Source organism: Schistocerca gregaria, chromosome 3 (genome assembly GCF_023897955.1).
Source record: "Schistocerca gregaria isolate iqSchGreg1 chromosome 3, iqSchGreg1.2, whole genome shotgun sequence".
Classification (NCBI taxonomy): Eukaryota; Metazoa; Arthropoda; class Insecta; order Orthoptera; family Acrididae; genus Schistocerca; species Schistocerca gregaria.
This window is the reverse complement of record NC_064922.1, coordinates 228,353,933-228,375,068: the sequence shown is the minus strand read 5'-3', so window position 1 is coordinate 228,375,068 and position 21,136 is coordinate 228,353,933. Positions and strand designations below refer to the sequence as shown.

The following is a 21,136-nucleotide window of genomic DNA, read 5'->3' as shown; positions in this document are numbered from 1 at the left end:
TGCCTGTCTAGTTTTGTCAGAACTCTAATGGCTGCACCGTCCAGATCTGGCCTTTTGTAGCCACAGTCTTGGATTCCGCAACCTCTGGTTCTGCTGTTGTGGATTTCATAGAACTTTGCAAAGTTTTCCTAATTTTTTGTGTCCAGTCACACACTCTGTATTGCAATGTGGACATTCCAAATCAAGCATATAATAATAATTTAAAAATAAAATAAAGTAAATTAAAGAAACAAAGAAAATGAAGGCATGAGAACCTGATACTAATTCAGCAACCACAAAAAAGAAATTAGAGAATATGAGGACTGTATACAAGAGAGAGTGTTTAGCAGCAAGAATAATATTTACAGTTTTCAGAGATTTTTTCTGAAAGCAGCTGTGGGGAAAATGCAGTGTTCTATTTTATAGTTGTGTAATCCTTTCAAGTTGCCATGGACCATAAAATGGCAACCTGTCTTTCTTTAGCACTAACTCCTTTTCTCAAGACACTGCTCTATTTAACAAAGAATGAACTCATTAAACAGAACAATGTTGTTCATTCTCAGATAATTGTGAAAAATTATCACCCAGTTTCTTCATTAACATCAGATGGTTAACTGATATTTTTTTATTAACTACCTTGTAACCCACCTCTTTCTTTTTCTTATATTAGGTGTATCTAGCAGTGTTATTAATTTAGTGCCATTTCATTTCACTTTCCATGCAACAGGAGACAAGATCCATGAGTATGTGTGTACTTCATGGAAGCCGAAAGGTGACTGAGAAAATCAGGCCCTACAGTTGGCAGTCTGTATGTGGAAATGGACTTTGTCAGACTGAGCACACCAGATAGTTGTAATGGACACTAGATGGAAACTTGTTGAATATCTTTGCGCCAGAGTACAAAATCGACTCTGAAGACTGGACAGCAAGACAAAGTTTGCATGAAAACTGTGTATTTTTGTGTCTTATGTTGTGCTTGTGTAGATCACAGTTTTACCTGGCACTGATTTTTACTATCAGCAACAAAGCCATTAAGGAGTTGGCCTAAATGTATGTGGAGGTGAAAGTAAGAATTCCAAGATCCTTAAAAAAGTTATTGCAAGGTGTAGGCTTATAGGTGTCTTCTTTATTCAGTATTCATATACTTCTTTCTGCTAAGTAAATTCTTCATTTACTATATGGACACCAACCTAGTTGTTAATTCCAAAGCCACGAGAAGTGAAAATATTCCAAATGAGCCAACAACATTAGCCTTAAGTCATCACAGAGAGAGGTACTTTTAAGGAGCTTCTGAAATTAGCTTGACCTTTTTAATGTACAGGCTGACTCCAGTTTAACCACAAGGAATTTTACACTGGATATTTCATTTAGAGTATTTTGCAAATTCACTTCTTAAATAGAACATATTAATCATTAAATCATTAAAAAACAGTAACTCTTCTAGTTATGTTAGTATTTCAACCAAATAACCAAAATTTTGTACTGACTTGATAATGCTTTTCTGATGTGCTAGTGTATGCAGTAGTAACACCCAACTACAGGAGCAGAAGTGAGTAAGTGCCCTATAATTATATACCCGTATTTTTTGTGAAGTAGCCTGTAACACAATGTCAAACCAGTTTTTGGATATAAACTGTTCAGTTTAGCTACTATACGCAATTTCTATACTATTTACAAATATCTAGAGCCAATGAATATTCTACTTTAAGAGCTTGACAATATCCACAATCATGAAAAAGATCTCACATTACTTTCCATTTCCTCCACCCTGCTCATTTTACCAAACTTGATTCTTTCACAAACCAAGCATTGAACTAGACTCTTTTTCGGACTCTCTTTCCAAAGGTGACTGTACTAAAATGGCAGTATAGTACTAACATTCATCATATCACATTTCATATACTCTATTTTTGTGCATCCTGACCATGCTACAGGCTAAATTAAATTGTATTGGAATCCTATCCTTACGCTTATGAATCAACAAATGGCAACCAGAAAATTACTTAAAAAATTAATCTGTTAACTGGTTTGATATGGACCACCACAAATTCCTCTCCTGTGACAACCTATTCATCTTAGAGTAGCACTTGCAACCTACAGCCTCAATTCAATTATTTGCTGGATGTATTCCAATCCTGTCTTCCTCTATAGTTTTTACTCTCTACAGCTCTCTCTGTTACCATGTTAGTTATTCCCTGATTTCTTGACAGATATCTTATCATCCTGTCACTTCTACTTGGCAGTGTTTTCCACATATTCCTTTCCTCTCCGATTCTACACAGAAACACCAGGCCACCTAATTTTCACCATTTGTCTATAGTACCAGGTCTCAAATGCTTCAATTCTTCTTCTGTACTGGTTTTCCCACAGTTCTCGTTTCACTACCATACAGTGCTGTGTTCTAAACGTACAGTCTCAGAAATTTATTCCACAAATTAAGGCCTATGTCTGATACTAGCAGATTTCTCTTAGCCAGAAATTCCCTTTTCGGCAGCACTAGTCTGCTTTTGATGTCCTCCTTGTTCCATCTGTCATTGGTTATTTTGCTGCCTAGGTAGTAGAATTCCTTAACTCCATCTGCTTCATGACCATAAATACTAATATTAACAATGTAGGAAAAGACAGATTGCTACTTACTGTGAAGAAAACATGTCATGTTGCAGACAAGCAGAAATAAAAGACACTCAAATGCAGCTTTTGGCCACAGCCTTCATCAGTAAGAGAGATGCTCACAGGCACCCCCCCCCACCACCACACACACACACAACCAAGAATACACACGACCACCAACTCCAGCACCTTGGATCAGAAGTAGCAATCTGTCTTTTCCTACATGTTGATATTCCTACCTGGAGTTTCCATTGTTAAGTTTCTCACTGTTCTCATTTCTGCTACTTTGCATTACTCCATTCTATTAACTGTGAAACGTAATGACACAGTTGTTCTTAGCCACATCATGATGCCTTTTGGAGTAATGTATTCTGCTGTCTGTTCTATTGTCATTCCAAAGGTTTCAGTTTTACACATGTGACAGTTTCAGAATAGTAATCCCTTGAGACAATTATCCGATCAGTTATGCCCATTCACAAGAGAAAAGATTTTATATATATGATGAAGGGAAGAAAAGGTCCCTCAGAATGTATGATCTACCAATACTGGGTTTTGAATGGTGCTTCCTCTCTTACAACACCTGTATTTCATGTCCTTTTCTTCTGTTTTCTTTCTCCTCAGAAAATAATTTTTATTGACTCTAAATTTATGTATCCCTGTGCCACTTATTTCTGTTTCTTTTGATGGTAATTTCACATTTATTTTCTCTTGAAAACATTGCTAACACTCAATCTTAACATTCATTTCAAAGAACTCTGAAAGATTTCTTACAACGAGAACTGCATTTTTACTGACTCTTCTTGGTAGTTTTGTCTTTTGTATCACTGATACAAATGAAGATTTAAGCATTATCTAAAAGAATTGTTACAGTCAAACAATGAAAAATCCAGGATAGAATGTAACAATATTATGAGAAGGAAAGTTGCTACTCACCTTACAGAGGAGATGGTGAGTCTCAGATAGCCACAGCAAAAAGACTCGCACAATTATAGCTTTCGGCCATGAAGGCATTCGTCAACAAATGAGACACATACTCATACACACATAGACACTCATGCAAACGCAACTCACACACATGAGTTCAGTCTCAGGCAACTGTGGTTTCAGGTGCCTGAGACTGCAGTTGTGTGTGTATGTGTGTCTGTTGTTGATGAAGGCCTTGACCAAAAGCTATAATTGTGCAAGTCTTTTTGTTGTGCATATCTGTGACTCAGCATCTCCACTAATTTTTACAGTCAAATCTTCCATTCTCTGAATGAGCCTGACAGAATTTTTTATGTAGTGTGAAAATATTATAATTCATTTATCTAAAAACATTAATTATCTTATTTTGATCATTGCTTCAGGAAAACAACTTCTGTCATCTGCCAATGACTTTCCTGCTCTATGGGACTTCATGACAGCTCCTGCTAGTAAAATTTTGTCCCGCTGGTTTGAATCAGAGCCTCTGAAAGCAACATTAGCAACTGATTCTCTTATTGGATCAATGGTTGGTCCACATACACCTGGAAGTGGGTGAGAACCTTTTCATGTTTTTTAATACATTAATGATAATCGTAATATTAACTGATACAAACAAACTATGCATAAAAGGTAGAATTGACAGTAAATGGCACAAACCTAAAGGATGAACATGATTATGTGTAATGTTGTTCCTTTGGCTTCAGCTTATATCACAGTGTGTAACTTACACCATTACTTCCATTTGCAAGATAAAGAGTTCTTCTGTTAGGCACAGACAACATATTGAGATGAACTGTGTAAAATATTTCTTGTACAAGTATAGAAGCTCATGCAATATGCCATTCACAGTACACAAATTGTGGATTTCTACTAGAAGTCAACAATAAATTCATCCTATTGACATTTTCTGTAAGCTTGCCAAGGCATCTGATTGTGTAAATCATAAAATTCTGTTATAAAAATTAAAATGGTATGGAGTCTTTTCCTTTCCATGAATGAAGATTTATCTGAACAAAAGAAAATTTATGGTCACAAGGAAATAAGGTAAACCCAGAGTGGGGGAACATATAAGTGGTGTTCTGCGAGATTTGGTGATTGTTCCACTCTGTGCTTGGTCTACAGAAATTATGTATCTGGTATGTTGGAGGATTCTTCAGAACCTTTAATGTTTAGTGATGGCACAAGTATATTGATAAAAGGCCCAAACCCTGCCAGGGGAATGATGGAACAGTCTTACACATAAAACTTTCAGCCACATCCTTCAATCCCTGCAAAGGAAGCACTTCTTTGCCACAAATCCCTTCAACCAAAACTACCCTAATTCCAACATTAAAACCTGCCACTTTAAATTCGTACCACCATCCAACTTTGGTCCTACTCCCGCCCAACTAACCACCAGTTGGTCACCATCCAGGAACTCCTTACCTCCAACGTAACCTCACCATCCTTCCACAGGTTCCTTCTTCAGAACTCCAACCTTTCAGTAGATGAAACAACACCGATACACAACCTCAAACCAAATTCTGACCTACATCCTATCTGCAGACAAAGATTCCACCACTGTTTTGTGAATCACAATGACTACCTGGCAGAAGGCCTCTGTCAATTATCTGACTCCCCCACCTATAAACTCTGCCAGAGCGATCTCATCCCATAAATCCAACACAAACACCAATCCCAGCTTATAAACATAGGACTTTGCCAGACAATCTTCCCTAAATCCATTTCCCTCCACACCCCTATGACATCCAGCACACTCACCTTCTACAGGCTCCCTAAAATCCACAAACCCAACAATCTTAGATGTCCCATTGTAGCTGTTTATTGTGCCCCCACTGAAAGAATTTCAGCCCTCATTGACAAACACTTCAAATCAGTTGTCCGTATTCTAGCCTCCCATGTCAAAGGCAACAATTACTTCCTTCACTGGCTCTCCATCATCCCCACCCCTTTACCTCCTGGATCCCTACTCTTCACTGTTTATGCCACACCGACATCCCTCATACCCATCATATTACAGCTATTCAACACTATCTTTTCCAACATCCTTCAGACTCCAAACACAATACCTCACTCCTTGTTCTTCTTACTAACTTTGTCTAAATGCTTAATGGATAATCTCATATTAAGATGTGAAACAAATACTAACAAAGAGATATAGGGGCTAGCCAGTACTTACCTCAGCTCAATACAGCCGATAGATTGACAATACACAACAGAAAATTTGCATTCCTGGCTTTCGGAACATTGTTCCTTCACCAGGGAGAAATGAGGGGAAAAAAGGGAAGAAGGGAAAGTGGATTCAGTTACTCACAACCCAGATTATGAACCAACAGAGAAAGGTAAACAGGGAGGGGAGCAAGGATGGAGGCATGGTTGTCAGAGAGAAGACAAAGATATTATACTATTAAGTACTGTGCCAGCCACAAACCAAAGAGGATGCATACAGAAGTAAAGAGGTATATACTATAAAGATAAACACAACTATGTAGGATGAAAAGATGTATGAATGGCTAAAGAGGAGAGGGGAAAAGGAGAAGACTGAAGAGTAAATGGGACTGAAGTTGGTTAGCATAGGTTCAGTCCAGGGGGGTGGCAGGGTGAAAGGATGTGTTGGAGTGCAAGTTCCTATCTCCACAGTTCCAAGGGACTGCTGTTGGGTGGGAGAACCCAAATGGTACGTACGTTGTAGCAGGTTCCTAGGTCCCTAGAATTATGCTGGATGGCATGCACTGCTACTGGGTATTGGACATCTCCTAGGCAGACAGTTCATCTGTGCCCGTTCATGCGCTCAGCCAGTTTAGTTGTGAAGAAATACTCCTTAATTTCCTCCATAACCTTAACTCCTTTTGGAATCTGAATTTCACCTGGTCCTTCTCCAAAACCCAAGCCACCTTCCTGGATGTTGCCCTTCATCTTGTTGAAGCTCACATTCACACCTCTGTCCACATAAAACCCACAAACAAACAACAGTACCTTCACTTTGATAGCTGCCACCCATTCCACATCAAACGCTCCCTTCCCTACAGCCTAGGTATTTGTGGCAAACGTATCTGCTCCAGTGACGAATCCCTCAACAATTACACCTATAACCTAACCAGTGCTTTCCTCTCCCGCAACTATCCTGCAGACCTTGTCCACAAACAGGAACATTGTTGTTGGATGGGGAGGAATGTATTGCTCCAATACATTCCTCCCCGTCCAACAACAACATTCCTACCCCCAGACCACACAGAAGCATCCCCCTTGCCACCCAATATTATCCTGGCCTCGAATACATCAACAAATTACTCCACCAGGGATATGACTTTCTCAAGCCAAACCTGAAATGAGATCATCCCTTGACAATATTGTCCCCACACCACCCAGAGTTGCCTTTCGCCAACCCCCCTAACCTCCGTAACATCCTTGGGAAACCCTACAATATCTCCAGACCACCTTCTCCACCCAGTGGTTCCTACCCCTGTAACCGACCTCACTGCAAAACCTGCCTCATGCATCCCCGCTACTAATAAAACATACACAATTCAAGGCAGGGCCACATGTGAAACAACACATGTCATTTATCAGCTGACATGCCGGCACTGCACAGCCTTTTACATCAGTGTGACGACAACTAAACTGGCTGAGTGCATGAACGGGCACAGACGAACTGTCTGCCTAGGAGATGTCCAATACCCAGTAGCAGCACATGCCATCCAGCATAATTCTAGGGACCTGGGAACCTGCTACAACGTACGTACCATTTGGCTTCTCCCACCCAACAGCAGTCCCTTGGAACTGTGGAGATGGGAACTTGCACTCCAACACATCCTTTCGCCCTGCCATCCCCCTGGACTGAACCTATGTTAACCAACCTTAGTCCCATTTACTCTTCAGTCTTCTCCTTTTCTCCTCTCCTCTTTAGCCATTCACGCGTCTTTTCATCCTACATAGTTGTGTTTATCTTTATAGTATATACCTCTTTACTTCTGTATGCATCCTCACCCACATGGCACCCTCCTATGCCAACCTTTCTATAGAACATCTAGAGAACTTCCTAGCCTCTCAAAACACCAAACCCCTAGCCTTGCTCTGGTTCATTGATATCTTCATGATCTGGACTCAGGGCCAAGACACCCATTCTCATTCCCTCACAGCCTCAACACCTTTCCCATCCACTTCACATGGTCCTCCTCAACCCAGTGTGGCATCTTTCTAGATGTTGAACTCCTCCTCTCTGATGGCTTCATTCACACCTCTGTCCACACAAGACCCACCAACTACCAATACTACCAGCATTTTGACAGCTACCATCCCTTTCACACCAAAAAGCCCCTACAATATCGCCTGGCAATATGGGGACAGTGTATCTGCAGTGACAAAAGCTCCCTTGCTCATTATGCTGAGGATCTCACCAAGGCCTTCACAGATGGGCTCTAGCCCCTAGACCTAGTCCACAAACAGATCTCCTGTGCCATCTCTCCTCACTCCCCCAATCCATCTGCCACCCACAAGAACCATCTACAAAGTAGTTTCCTCTTTATCACCCAGTACCACCACCCACTAGAACAATTGAAACACATCCTTCACCAGGGCTTTGATTACATATCATGGTGCCATGAAATGCCATGAAATGAGGGACATCCTACCCAAGATATTTCCCACCCCTCCTAAACTGGTTTTCTGTCACCCACACAACCTCCACAACATCCTAGTCCATCCCTATGCCACTCCCAATCCCAACCCCTTGCCACAAGGATCATATCTCTGTGGAAGACCCAGGTGCAAAACCTGCCAATCCACCCACCCAGCACTTCTTATTCCAGTCCAGTCACAGATTTACCCTACCCCAACAGGAGCCGGGCGATCTCTGAAAGCAGCCATGTGTCATTTTTCAGCTCTGGTGGAATCATTGCATAGCTTTTATATTGGTATGACTATCTACCATCTGTCCACCAGGATGAAGCCACCCCCAAACGGTGGCCAAGAGCAAAGTGGACCACCCTGTGGCACGAAATGCAGCTCAACATAACACACTTGATGTCAATGGCTACTTCACTACCTGAGCCATCTGGATCCTTCCCTCCGCCACCTGCTTTTCTGATCTGTGCAGATGGGAGAGATCCTTACAACACATTCACTGCTCCCGTAACTATCCTGACCTATGGTAACATAAACTTCTCAAAAAAACTCAGCACAGCAACATTTGCTATTGATATTACTTCCATTGTCTGCGACTGAGACACCACAAAAACTGCTTATTTTAGTTAATTCCATACACTGTTGTTGTATGACATATTTTACTTGAGTAATCAGCCACTTTCCAAAAAATATTCAGTGCCCAAAAGAGAGTTATTAGGATAATGAGTGGAGTCCAGCCTAGACATTCTTGTAGAAACCTTTTTAGAAATTTAGGGATACTGACAACTGCATGTCAATATATCTACTCCCTGCTATGTTTCATTGGTAAAAATGAGCAGGTATACAAAACCAATTATTCATACTATACCCACAATACCAGGAGGAAGATGGACTTCCACTATCAATTGAAAAACCTTAGTATAGTACAAGAAGGAGTCCATTACATGAGTGGCAAGATGTTCAGTGCTCTCCCACTATCACTGAAACCACTTGTCCATGAGCTTACCAAATTTAACCAACAGCTCAAACACTTTCTAATAGATAATCTCTTTTATTTGGTTGAAGAGTACTTTAACTGTGTTAACTCTACCTGATTTTTTCTTCTAATTAAAACTGATGTATTCTTATGCATTACAGTAGTTGGAATTACAGCTGTTAATATCTACCTTTATTTTAAATTTTTAAGTGTAATTTCGTCTATACCTATTAATGTGCATTTTGTCTTATACCTATATCTCCTCTTACAAGAGAGTCTTTTATGTGTTCCTTTTGTATAATTTTATAAGAATCTGACACATACTACATCCATGTGAATATCTAGCTGTATTGGATTTATAGGATCGAAATAAATAGATAAATAAAGACTGTCCCCACACCCTCCGCCCAACAGTTTCCGGTCCCTCTGTCCTATCATCTCCTCCGCATTCTCATCTACCACCCTGTTTCTTTGCAGTCCTCTGTCAATGCATCCGCTCATCTTTTTTTCCCCACCTCCCTGCCTCACAATGCCCTGATACTGTGCCCGTTGGCTGCCTAGTGTGGCGATACCTGTAAGACACCGCTAGCCCACGCCTCTCGCGGTGTGCGTTTAACCCCATTTAAATGACGCGCCAAGCGCGCGCCCAGCGGCTGTATGATTAATTAAATAATTGGCGTGCTAATCACAGTTGAAATCTCTGGTCCAGAGGGACATGAAGAGGCTGTGGTCCAGAGAGAGCGTAGAGTCAGTCGAGTCTTGTTCAGTCTTAAGAGTCAGTCGAGCTAGAAAGTGTCTTGTGAAACGATCATTCTGTGGATAATATTAGTGTGATGATTTCTTTTATATGTGTTGTGTTGTCTTCTTCGATGAGTAAAAAAAAGAAATATAGGTAAAATAAATTTTTGTGATGTCCATCAATAAGTTCATTCCAGTAAAAATAGAACCACTTCCCTTCACCTTTATTCACCCTTTTTGCTTTCTTTCCTTTCAACAAAATTAAAAACAAAAAATTACCACCCTCCCTTTTTTTTTTTATTAATTCCGGACATCACACTAGTCACTGCACAATCCACCAGACAGTGTTCGTCTCTCTCTCTCTCTCTCTCTCTCTCTCTCTCTCTCTCTCTCTCCCTCTCTCTCCCCACTCATACACTACTATCCCCTCCCCTTTACCCCCCAATTCCCCACCCACTACTCCCACCCCTCCAGATTGCTGCTTACATCCCACGTGATTCTGCTTTCTGGCTCGAGATGCTGGTGGAGATGGCGGTCATGTGTGCATGAGGTGTGCTTGCTTTTTTGAGTGTGTGTGTGTGTGTGTGTGTGTGTGTGTGTGTGTGTGTGTGTGTGTGTGTGTGTGTGTGGGCACACGTGTGAATGGCGAGTGTGTCAATCAGAGAGGCTGTGGCTGAAAGCTTTATGTGAGTGTTTTTTAACTGTGCCTGTCTGCAACTTGATGTGTCTTCTTTGCAGTAAGTAGTGATATGTCTTTTCCTACATTGTCAATAAGTAAATTGTGTTTAGTTGACATCCAAGCTTCTTAACAGGAGTTACCACAGGAACCTATGGATTCTTACACTTTTGTGCTAATACATATATATATTATAATCTGTAATATATTAAAAACAAAGATTCCAAGACTTACCAAGCGGGAAAGCACCGGTAAATAGGCACAATGAATAAAACACACAAACACACACACAGAATTTCGAGCTTTCGCAACCGGCGGCTGCTTCGTCAGTCTTTCCTGACGAAGCAGCCGCCGATTGCGAAAGCTCGAAATTCTGTGTGTGTGTTTGTGTGTTTTATTCATTGTGCCTATTTACTGGCGCTTTCCCGCTTGGTAAGTCTTGGAATCTTTGTTTTTAATATATTTTTCCCATGGGGAAGTTTCTTTCTATTTTATAATCTGTAATGCTGTTTGTGGTTAACAACAAGAGCAAATCTGTGATGAACCATGTAGCTCACAACTACAGTGCTGAAACTAAAAATAATTTTCATATTGGCTAAGCTTAACTCTCTAAGGGTCAGAATGGAGTTTTATACTGTGGTGCAAAAGTCAATAACAGGTTGCTGGTGGATGTAAGGGAGGAAACTAAAAATCCTGCAATATTCAAAAACGTAAATGAATACCTCGTTAGTCATTCCCACAACTTATCAGAATATTTGTTCTCAAGAATGTAAATTCCAATTAATCCTGATATTTATATTGGATACAGACAACTGATAATGTTCCATATGGAGTTACTTAAATACTTTGTTTGAAGTGTTAGGTAAAAGCTGCATCAGAATAGTCAGCCTGTAGGACAAGGAGCAATATTCTCCCTGCCCCTTCCCTCCCCCTACCCAAACTGAAGAAAAAGTAAATCCTCCTCTCCTATCAACATGTACAATGGACCTTTCCTTGGTGGGCTGGCTTGCATGCCTCAATGATAGAGATGGCCTTACCATGGGTGCAATCACGATGAAGGGCTATTTGTGAAGATGGCAGACTAATATATGGTTGCTGATGATGGACATCAGAATTTTCTATAATAGCAGATACCATGCAGTTCTACCATGTGGCTTATTTAATTATGCTTCTTGATTAAAAATACACTTGAAGACAAAAAATGTCGAGACAAACAATTATGATTTCAGAAAAATTGAATGATTTGTTCAAAAGAAAGTGCTTCAAAAATTGAGAGAGTCAGTAATGTTTTAGTCCACCTGGGGCAATAAAATGAGGCATAGAGTATCGTCAACATATCACTGTGCTATAAGGGTGCCTTAGATGACACCCAAAGAGGTCCTGTTATGAAAAGAAATGACACCCCAGACCATCACACCTGGTTGTTGGGCCATATGGCAGACGACACTTATACTGGTATCCCACTGCTGTCTGGAACATCTCCAGATATTCTATGCCGCATTTTGTTGCCCTTCATGGCAAGCCATCCTGGCCTTACATTTGAACAAGATAATGCCCACTCACACATGATAAGAGTTTCTACTGCTTGTCTTCGCACTTGCCAAACTCTACCTTGGCCAGCAAAGCTGTCAGATCTCTGTCCAATTGAGAATGTTTGGAATGTTATGGGCAGGACCCTCCACACATCAAGATTTTGAAGATCTAACACATAACTCGGACAGAATTTGGCATGATATCCCTCAGAAGGATATGTAACAACTCTATCAATCAGTATCAAGCTTAATAACTGCTTGCATAGAGACCAGAGGTGGATCAATGCATTACTGATTTGCTCAATTTGTGAAGCTCTTTCTCTTCAATAAATCATCCAATTTTTCTGAAGTTATAATCTTTTTTTAAGTGTATTATGAAGGTAAAATAGTCTCCCTTGTTGGATCTCCAAGCAGGGTCTGCTCACAAGGGAACCTCTCCATCGCACCCCCCTCAGCTTTAGTTATAAGTTGGCACAGTGGATAGGCCTCGAAAAACTGAACACAGGTGAGTCAAGAAAACACGAAGAAGTTGTGTGGAACTATGAAAAAAATCACAAAATATACTAACTGAGTAGTCCATGCGTAAGATAAGCAACATCAAGGAAATTGTGAGCTCAGGAGTGCCGTGGTCCCGTGGTTAGCGGGAGTAGCTGCAAAACGAGAGGTCCTTGGTTCAAGTCTTCCCTCAAATGAAAAATTTAATTTCTTTATTTTCGCAAAGTTATGATCTGTCCATTCGTTCATTGATGTCTCTGTTCACTGTAATAAGTTTAGTGTCTGTGTTTTGCAACCACACCGCAAAACCGTGCGATTAGTAGACAAAAGGACGTGCCTCTCCAATGGGAACCGAAAACATTTGATCGCAAGGTCATAGGTCAACCGATTCCTCCACAGGAAAACATGTTTGATATATTCTATATGACACTGGTGACGACACGTGCGTCACACGAGAGGAATATGTTATCGACCCACCTAACTTGTACACTTGGCAAATGGGTAAAAAGATTCTTCTACATTGCCCGATTTATGTTTTCTTGTGGATGTGAAAATCACTCCCAAAAAGTGATGAAAACATAAGAGTTTGTCACATAAACTGCATCAAATGAATGCAACAGTTTCACAGTCGCATAGTTTTCCCTGTGCTCTGTCAAAACATATGTTTTTAAAGCTTTCAAATTTTTCCGTGTGTAGACCATCAAATCCTGCATATGTCCAAGCAAATCTGAACATGTTCTGGAATTTTGAAGAGCAAAGTTGATTATGTGTGAGTGCCTGAACTTTGAAAATTGTCTGAAAATAAAAAATTAAACTTTTCACTCGAGGGAAGACTTGAACCGAGGACCTCTTTGTCCCCAGCTGCTCACGCTAACCACGGGACCACAGCACTCCTGAGCTCACACCATCCTTGATGTTGCCTATCTTGCGCATGATGGACTACTCAGTTTGTATATTTTGCTTATTTTTTTCATACTTCCACACAACTTCTTCCTGTTTTCTCGATTTATCTGTGTTCAGTTTTTCAAGGCCTATCCACTGTGCCAACTTATAAGTAAATCTGAGGGGGGAGCGATGGGGAGGTTCCCTTGTCAGGTTGATGTTATCATCAGGGTAATCCGATAAGTAGATTAGGGAATTTAAAAAAAAGAAATGGATAGGTTGAAGTTAGACATACACTGCTCAGCCAGAACATTATGACCACCAACCTAATAGCCATTATATCCACCTTTGGCATGAATAATAGTGGTGATCCATCATGGGAATGAAGCCATAAGTCCTTGTTAAATTACTGGAGGGAGATGGCAACAAGTCTGCACACACAAGTCACCTAATTCTCATAAACTCCAGGGAGAGGGGCAATGACATCTGACACCACATTCAATCACATCCCAGATGTGTTCGATCAGGTTCAGATCTGGTGAACTGGAGGGCTAGCACATCAACTCACACTCACCACTGTGCTCCTTGAACCACTCCACCACACTCCTGGCCTCATGCCATTTTGCATTATCTTGCTGAAAAATGCCACTGCTGTGGGGAAATGTGATCGTCATGAAAGGGTGTATGTCGTCTGCAACCTGTGTACTCTCATGGTGCCTTGCACGAGCTCCACTGGTTTCCTGGACGCTCACATGAATGTTCTCCAGAGCATAATGGAGGTGCCACCAGCTTGTTTCCATCCCACAGTACAGGTGTGAAGGAGCTGTTCCTCTGTATGATTCACAGCCTTCCATCAGTATAATGAAGAAAGTATCATGATTCATTATATCACGTGATGCTCTGCTGCTATGCCAACATCCAGTGCCAATGGTCATCCACCCATTTCAGTCATAACTGCTGGCATTAACGTTGGCACGTGTACTTGTCATCAGATGCAGAGGCCGATTGTTAGGAGTGTTCGATGCACTTTGTGTTCAGCCACAACTATACTCTGCCCAGCATTAAAGTCTGATGTTGGTACCACCACAGTTCACCACCTGTCCTCTTTTACGAGTCTGCCCAGCCTACAACATCCAGCATCTGCAATGGGGGATGGCTGCTCAATCCCATGATGTCAGGACATGATTTCACTTTGGTTTCATTGTGTTTTGAGCACACTCAGCACAGCAATCCCCAAACACTTGACAAGTTTTGCAGTTTCTGAAAGGCTCATCTCAAGCTTCTGGGCCATCAAAATTTGCCCTCGGTCAAACTCAGGTAGATCACACACTTTGCCTGTTATACACACAGGCAGCACGCTCACTGATACTACATGCACTGTTTGTGTGTGTCTCACTACAGTAATTCCTCACCAGGTGATGCTGCTATCGCTTGGACAGGTTTATATTAATAGTAGGTCGTTCTGGCTGATCGGTGTATGTAATGGGAATTAATGAAGTCTGGTGGCATGAAGAACAGGACTTTTGGTGAGGTGAGTATAAGGTTAAAAACACAAAATTAAATGTGGATAATGCAGGAGTAGGTTATCGATGCACAAGAAAATAAGAATACAGGTGAACTACTAGGAAGAACACAGTGCACACATTGCCATAGCCAGGATAGATATGAAGTGAAAACCCACAGGAATAGTACAAGTTTATATGTCGCCTTACTCTGTATATGATGAAGGTATTGAAAGATGATGAGATAAAAGAAATTATTCAGATAGTTAAGGGAGATGAAAATTAAATATGGTAGGTGACTGAAATTTGATGGTAGGGAAAGGAACAGAAGGAAAAATCATAGTAGGACATGCACTGGGAGAAAAGAATGAAAGGGGTAGCAGTCTGGTCAAATTTTATCAGACCATTACTTAATCATTGCTACAATTTGGTATAAGAACCATGAAAGAAGATTGCATATGGGGAACATACATGGATTCGCTTGAAAATTTAAGATAAATATGCTGATTTAACAGAAATTTTGGAACCAAGCATTAAACTACAAAACATGTACAGGCAGATGCACACACTGACCATATTTTATTGGTCACATACTGCAAATTAAATATGAAGAATTTCCGAAAAGATAGGAAATTAATGAGAACAGACTTGGATAAGTTGAAACGCTCAGAGGTCCTTGAGAATTTGGTAGGGCACATTAGGCAGATATTTACTGAAATAGGGAAAGGGAATACAATAGAAGATGAGCAATGAAATAATGAAGGTAGCAGAGGAAGAAATAGAAAAAAAGGACAAGGCTGTAAATCCTAGGATAACATATGAGATACCGAATTTTTATTTAATAAAACTAAAAGTGTGGAGGAAGGAAGCAGTGGCACTTACTATGATTACACGGAACCACTCCAGTTTAAGGCCAAGTGGTAGGTAATGCTTGTATCATCAAGATCTGTTATTACAATTATGCTACAAAAGTTGTCTGCAATTATTGGCAATTTTTGTAGTGTAATTGTAACGACCAAGCTTGATGTTACAAGCATTACCTACTACTAAACTGTAATTTGTTGGTGTTTCCCTGTAATCATAATAATTGTCCCCACCCCCTTCCTTCCACAGTTGTAAGTTTTATATTTATTGAGCTATTTGTAATTTTTATCTGGTCATATATTACTGCTAGGATTTTTTGTTGAGATTTATTTACTGAGCTATTTCAATTTTTGTCGCTTCCTGTGTTCAAAATTTAGTATGCAATATGGCAACAGTGGCCTTATTAGTACAATCTGAGTGCTCTATATACATGCATAAGTTAAATAATACAATAATAACACAGTGTGAGTGCTTCATTATCATATACATACATGTGTAAGTTAAATAATAGGTGTACATTTTTAATAAGCATTTTCATATAATGGTTATGCCAGATGTGATAGGCACTACTGTCACTAATGCCACCTACTGGCAAAACTGTTTACCTTGTACCATGATCACTTGCCAGTGTTTGGGCACAGATGGAATTATTGAACAGAGTAGAAAATGACACGATACTATGTATTGATTTTGTACATTTTTCGACTTCAGTGCATCGTTGCAGTGTATGCATTTTAATATCTTATCTTGTACTGTATGTATAATACTACATATTTGATGATGGGATTCTCCCAAAACATGTCATGAGATAATAAAAAAATTATTTTGGTGTCCATGACATGTATTACCATTTAGTGCCAAAGGCGGACACACACCTCCTGGGAGGCTTTTCGTCTAAAGTGATAAGACACTTCCTTTTTGAAGATGTCTTATGCAGAAACTACTTCAAAATCGTGAGTATTTATGCTTGTTTTCTAGTCTGTGCAACTGTGGAACTCCATTGAAAGCCTTCTGGAAAGCAAGAAATTTCCATTTCAATGACCCTGTAAGCTATGCATTCTTCATGTGGACCTTCTTAACAGTTGCAACCGTCTGCACTCTCTTTCAGTTACATCGGATGCTCATTATCATTCCACAAAACTTGAACTGACTGTTGCTAAAAATCATTCATATTCAACACAGAATCTTGCTAAAGAGAAATTAGAACAGATAAAACTTGCTAAAAGATGAAAGGTAGTGCTGAGAAGGAGAAAATACCTGTCAGTTGAGAAAGGTATGCATATTACAACACATGAATGGAATGCATAATTGTTCCCATACACCTCACATATCTTTATCTTCTCTCAGCAAGAACCAAAATATATTCCATCTTAAATATATTTCAACATCTTTTATTTATTTATTTCATATGCATTTAAAAAGAAAATATGCTTCAGCATCCTTCTGAAAGTCTAAAATTTATTTTGCATTTTAGTTGTTCAAATGGTTCAAATGGCTCTGAGCACTATGGGACTCAACTGCTGTGGTCATTAGTCCCCTAGAACTTAGAACTACTTAAACCTAACTAACCTAAGGACATCACACACATCCATGCCCGAGGCAGGATTCGAACCTGCGACCGTAGCAGTCACACGGTTCCGGACTGCGCGCCTAGAACCGCGAGACCACCGCGGCCGGCTTTTAGTTGTTCTTCCCATACTTGATTTATCTCTTAAATATGTAAAATTGTCTCTGATACCTTTCCATATATCAAGAACATTATACAGTTGAATTTTATTTTTGCAATGAATTATAAGCATTTTATTATTGCTAGGTATGTTTTGATTCATCACATGCTCGGCCAAGTGAATGGGAAAATTGGAGCTTGGGGCTACCCAAGAGGTGGCATGGGTGCTGTCTCAGAGGCTCTGGCATCTGCAGCAAAGTCATGTGGTGCTGAAATCTTTACTTCTCAGGTACTATATAGTGCATTAACACTCTGATAATTTCTTAGAATGCATTTTCCTTTTTTTAGATTTCTATATTATTCTATTCTTACATGTTCCAGCTGGTATGCAACAACTTCAGTGATAATTTTTTCTCTGCAAATCAAATGTATCATCTGTACTAAATGAATAACACTTTCTTTTTCATTTTTAAGAATTGCATTATACCAATACAGTCAGAATATGAATTTTCTGTTGGAGAAATATGGTTATTAAATATTTTAGGTGTGTTTTTTATCTCTTTTACCTGGTTTCCATTAGTAAAGCAATATTTGGTTCAGTCTTATTTCCCAAATTAAATTTATCAATGCCTTTTTCAATTTCTTAATTGATTGTTCTATAGTGGCATGATCTACTAATGATGGTCAGTCAGTTATTCATGATTTTCTAATTGTTTATTACCTTAAGGTAACCCCTTCCTACTGCAGTGCAGTAACAGTATTTTCCTATCTCATAAAATGTAAAAACATAAATGAAACAGCCACATCATGTACACCACTACCAAACTGAGGCTAACCACATAGCCACTAAAAATGTTGTACACCACACCACTGACTCCAAAAGCTGCTTCAGTACTTGTGTTGTTGTTGTTGTTGTTGTTGTGGTCTTCAGTCCTGAGACTCGTTTGATGCAGCTCTCCATATTACTCTATCCTGTGCAAGCTTCTTCATCTCCCAGTACTTACTGCAACCTACATCCTTCTGAATCTGCTTAGTGTATTCATCTATTGATCTCCCTCTATGATTTTTACCCCCCGCACTGCCTCCAAAGCTAAATTTCTGATCCCTTGATGCCTCAGAACATGTCCTACTAACCGGTCCCTTCTTCTTGTCAAGTTGTACATTAAACTCCTATTCTCCCCAATTCTATTCGATATCTCCTCATTAGTTACATGATCTACCCATCTAATCTTCAGCATTCTTCTGTAGCACCACATTTCGAAAGCTTCTATTCTCTTCTTGTTCAAATTATTTATCATCCATATTACACTTCCATACATGGCTACACTCCATACAAATACTTTCAGAAATGGCTTCCTGATACTTAAATCTATACTTGATGTTAACAAATTTATCTTCTTCAGAAACACTTTCCTTGCCATTGCCAGACTATATTTTATATCGTCTCTACTTCGACTATCATCAGTTATTTTGCTCCCCAAATAGCAAAACTCCTTTACTACTTTAAGTGTTTCATTTCCTAATCTAATTCCCTCAGCATAACCCGACTTAATTCGACTACATTCCATTATCCTCGTTTTGCCTTTGTTGATGTTCATCTTATATCCTCCTTTCAAGACACTGTCCTTTCCGTTCAGCTGCTCTTCCAGATCCGTTGCTGTCTCTGACAGAATTACAATCTCATCGGCGAACCTCAAAGTGTTTATTTCTTCTCCATGGATTTTAATACCTACTCTGAATTTTTCTTTTGTTTCCTTTACTGCTTGCTCAATACATAGATTGAATAACATTGGGGAGAGGCTACAATCCTGTCTCAACCCCTTCCCAACCACTGCTTTCCTTTCATGGCCGTTGACTCTTATAACTGCCATCTGGTTTCTGTACAAATTATGAATAGCCTTTTGTTCCATGTATTTTACCCCTGCCACCTTTAGAATTTGAAAGAGAGTATTCCAGTCAACATTGTCAAAAGCTTTCTCTAAGTCTACAAATGCTAGAAACGTAGGTTTGCCTTTCCTTAATCTTTCTTCTAAGATAAGTCGTGAGGTCAGTATTGCCTCACGTGTTCCAGTATTTCTACAGAATCCAAACTGATCTTCCCCGAGGTCGGCTTCTACTAGTTTTTCCATTTGTCTGTAAAGAATTTGTGTTAGTATTTTGCAGCTGTGCCTTATTAAACTGATAGTTCGATTATTTTCACATCTGTCAACACCTGCTTTCTTTGGGACTGGAATTATTATATTCTTTTTGCAGTCTGAGAGTATTTTGCCTGTCTCATACATCTTGCTCACCAGATGGTAGAATTTTGTCAGGACTGGCTCTCCCAAGGCCGTCAGTAGTTCCAATGGAATGTTGTTTACTCCCGGGGCCTTGTTTCAACTCAGGTCTTTCAGTGCTCTGTCAAACTCTTCACGCAGTATCGTATCTCCCATTTCATCTTCATCTACATCCTCTTCCATTTCCATAATATTGTCCTCAAGTACATCGCCCTTGTATAGACCTTCTATATATTCCTTTGCTTAGAACTGGGTTTCCATCAGCCTCTTGATATTCATACAAGTGGCTCTCTTTTCTCCAAAGGTCTCTTTAATTTTCCTGTAGGCAGTATCTAAATTACCCCTAGTGAGATAAGCCTCTACATCCTTACATTTGTCGTCTAGCCATCCCTGCTTAGCCATTTTTCACTTCCTGTTGATCTCATTTTTGAGACGTTTGTATTCCTTTTTGCCTGCTTCGTTTTACTGCATTTTTATATTTTCTCCTTTCATCAATTAAATTCAATATTTCTTCTGTCACCCAAGGATTTCTACAAGCCCTCATCTTTTTACCTACTTGATCCTCTGCTTCCTTTACTACTTCATCCCTCAGAGATACCCAGTCTTCTTTTACTGTATTTCTTTCCCCTATTCCTGTCAATTTTTTCCTTATGCTCTCCCTGAAACTCTGTACAACCTCTGGTTCTTTCAGTTTGTCCAGGTCCCAACTCCTCAAATTCCCACTTTTTTGCAGTTTCTTCAGTTTTAATAGATTGTGGTCAGAGTCTACATCTGCTCGTGGAAATGTCTTACAATTTAAAACCTGGTTCTTAAATCTCTGTCTTACCATTATATGATATATCTGATACCTTCTAGTATCTCCAGGATTCTTCCATGTATACAACCTGCTTTTGTGATTCTTCAACCAAGTGTTAGCCATGATTACATTATGCTCTGTGCAAAATTCTACCAGACGGCTTCCTCTTTCATTTCTTACCCACAATCCAAATTCACTATGTTTTCTTCTCTCCTTTTCCCTACTCTCGAATTCCAGTCACCCATGACTATTAAATTTTCGTCTCCCATCACTACCTGCATAATTTCTTTTATCTCATCATACATTTTATCAATTTCTTCATCTGCTGAGCTAGTTGGAATATAAACTTGTACTACTGTAATAGGCATGGGCTTCGTGTCTATCTTGGCCACTGAACTTCACTAATTCCCATTATATCTAACTTGAACCTATCCATTTCCCTTTTTAAATTTTCTATCCTACCTGCCCAATTAAGGGATTTGACATTCCATACTCTGATCTGTAGAATGCCAGTTTTCTTTCTCCTGATAACGACGTCCTCTTGAGTAGTCCCCCGCC

The 21,136-nt window shown here is 39.7% G+C and overlaps 1 protein-coding gene across 1 annotated transcript in view; it reads left to right on the top strand.

Moving 5' to 3' along the window:
• The window catches only part of LOC126356230 (pyridine nucleotide-disulfide oxidoreductase domain-containing protein 2-like), a 149,610-nt gene that overhangs the window by 33,954 nt on the left and 94,520 nt on the right, over positions 1-21,136 (top strand). The window contains exons 5-6 of the mRNA XM_050007050.1: positions 3,936-4,104; positions 17,654-17,795. Of these exons, the coding sequence (XP_049863007.1) occupies positions 3,936-4,104; positions 17,654-17,795 (311 nt within the window). The remainder of the gene's footprint in view (positions 1-3,935; positions 4,105-17,653; positions 17,796-21,136) is intronic.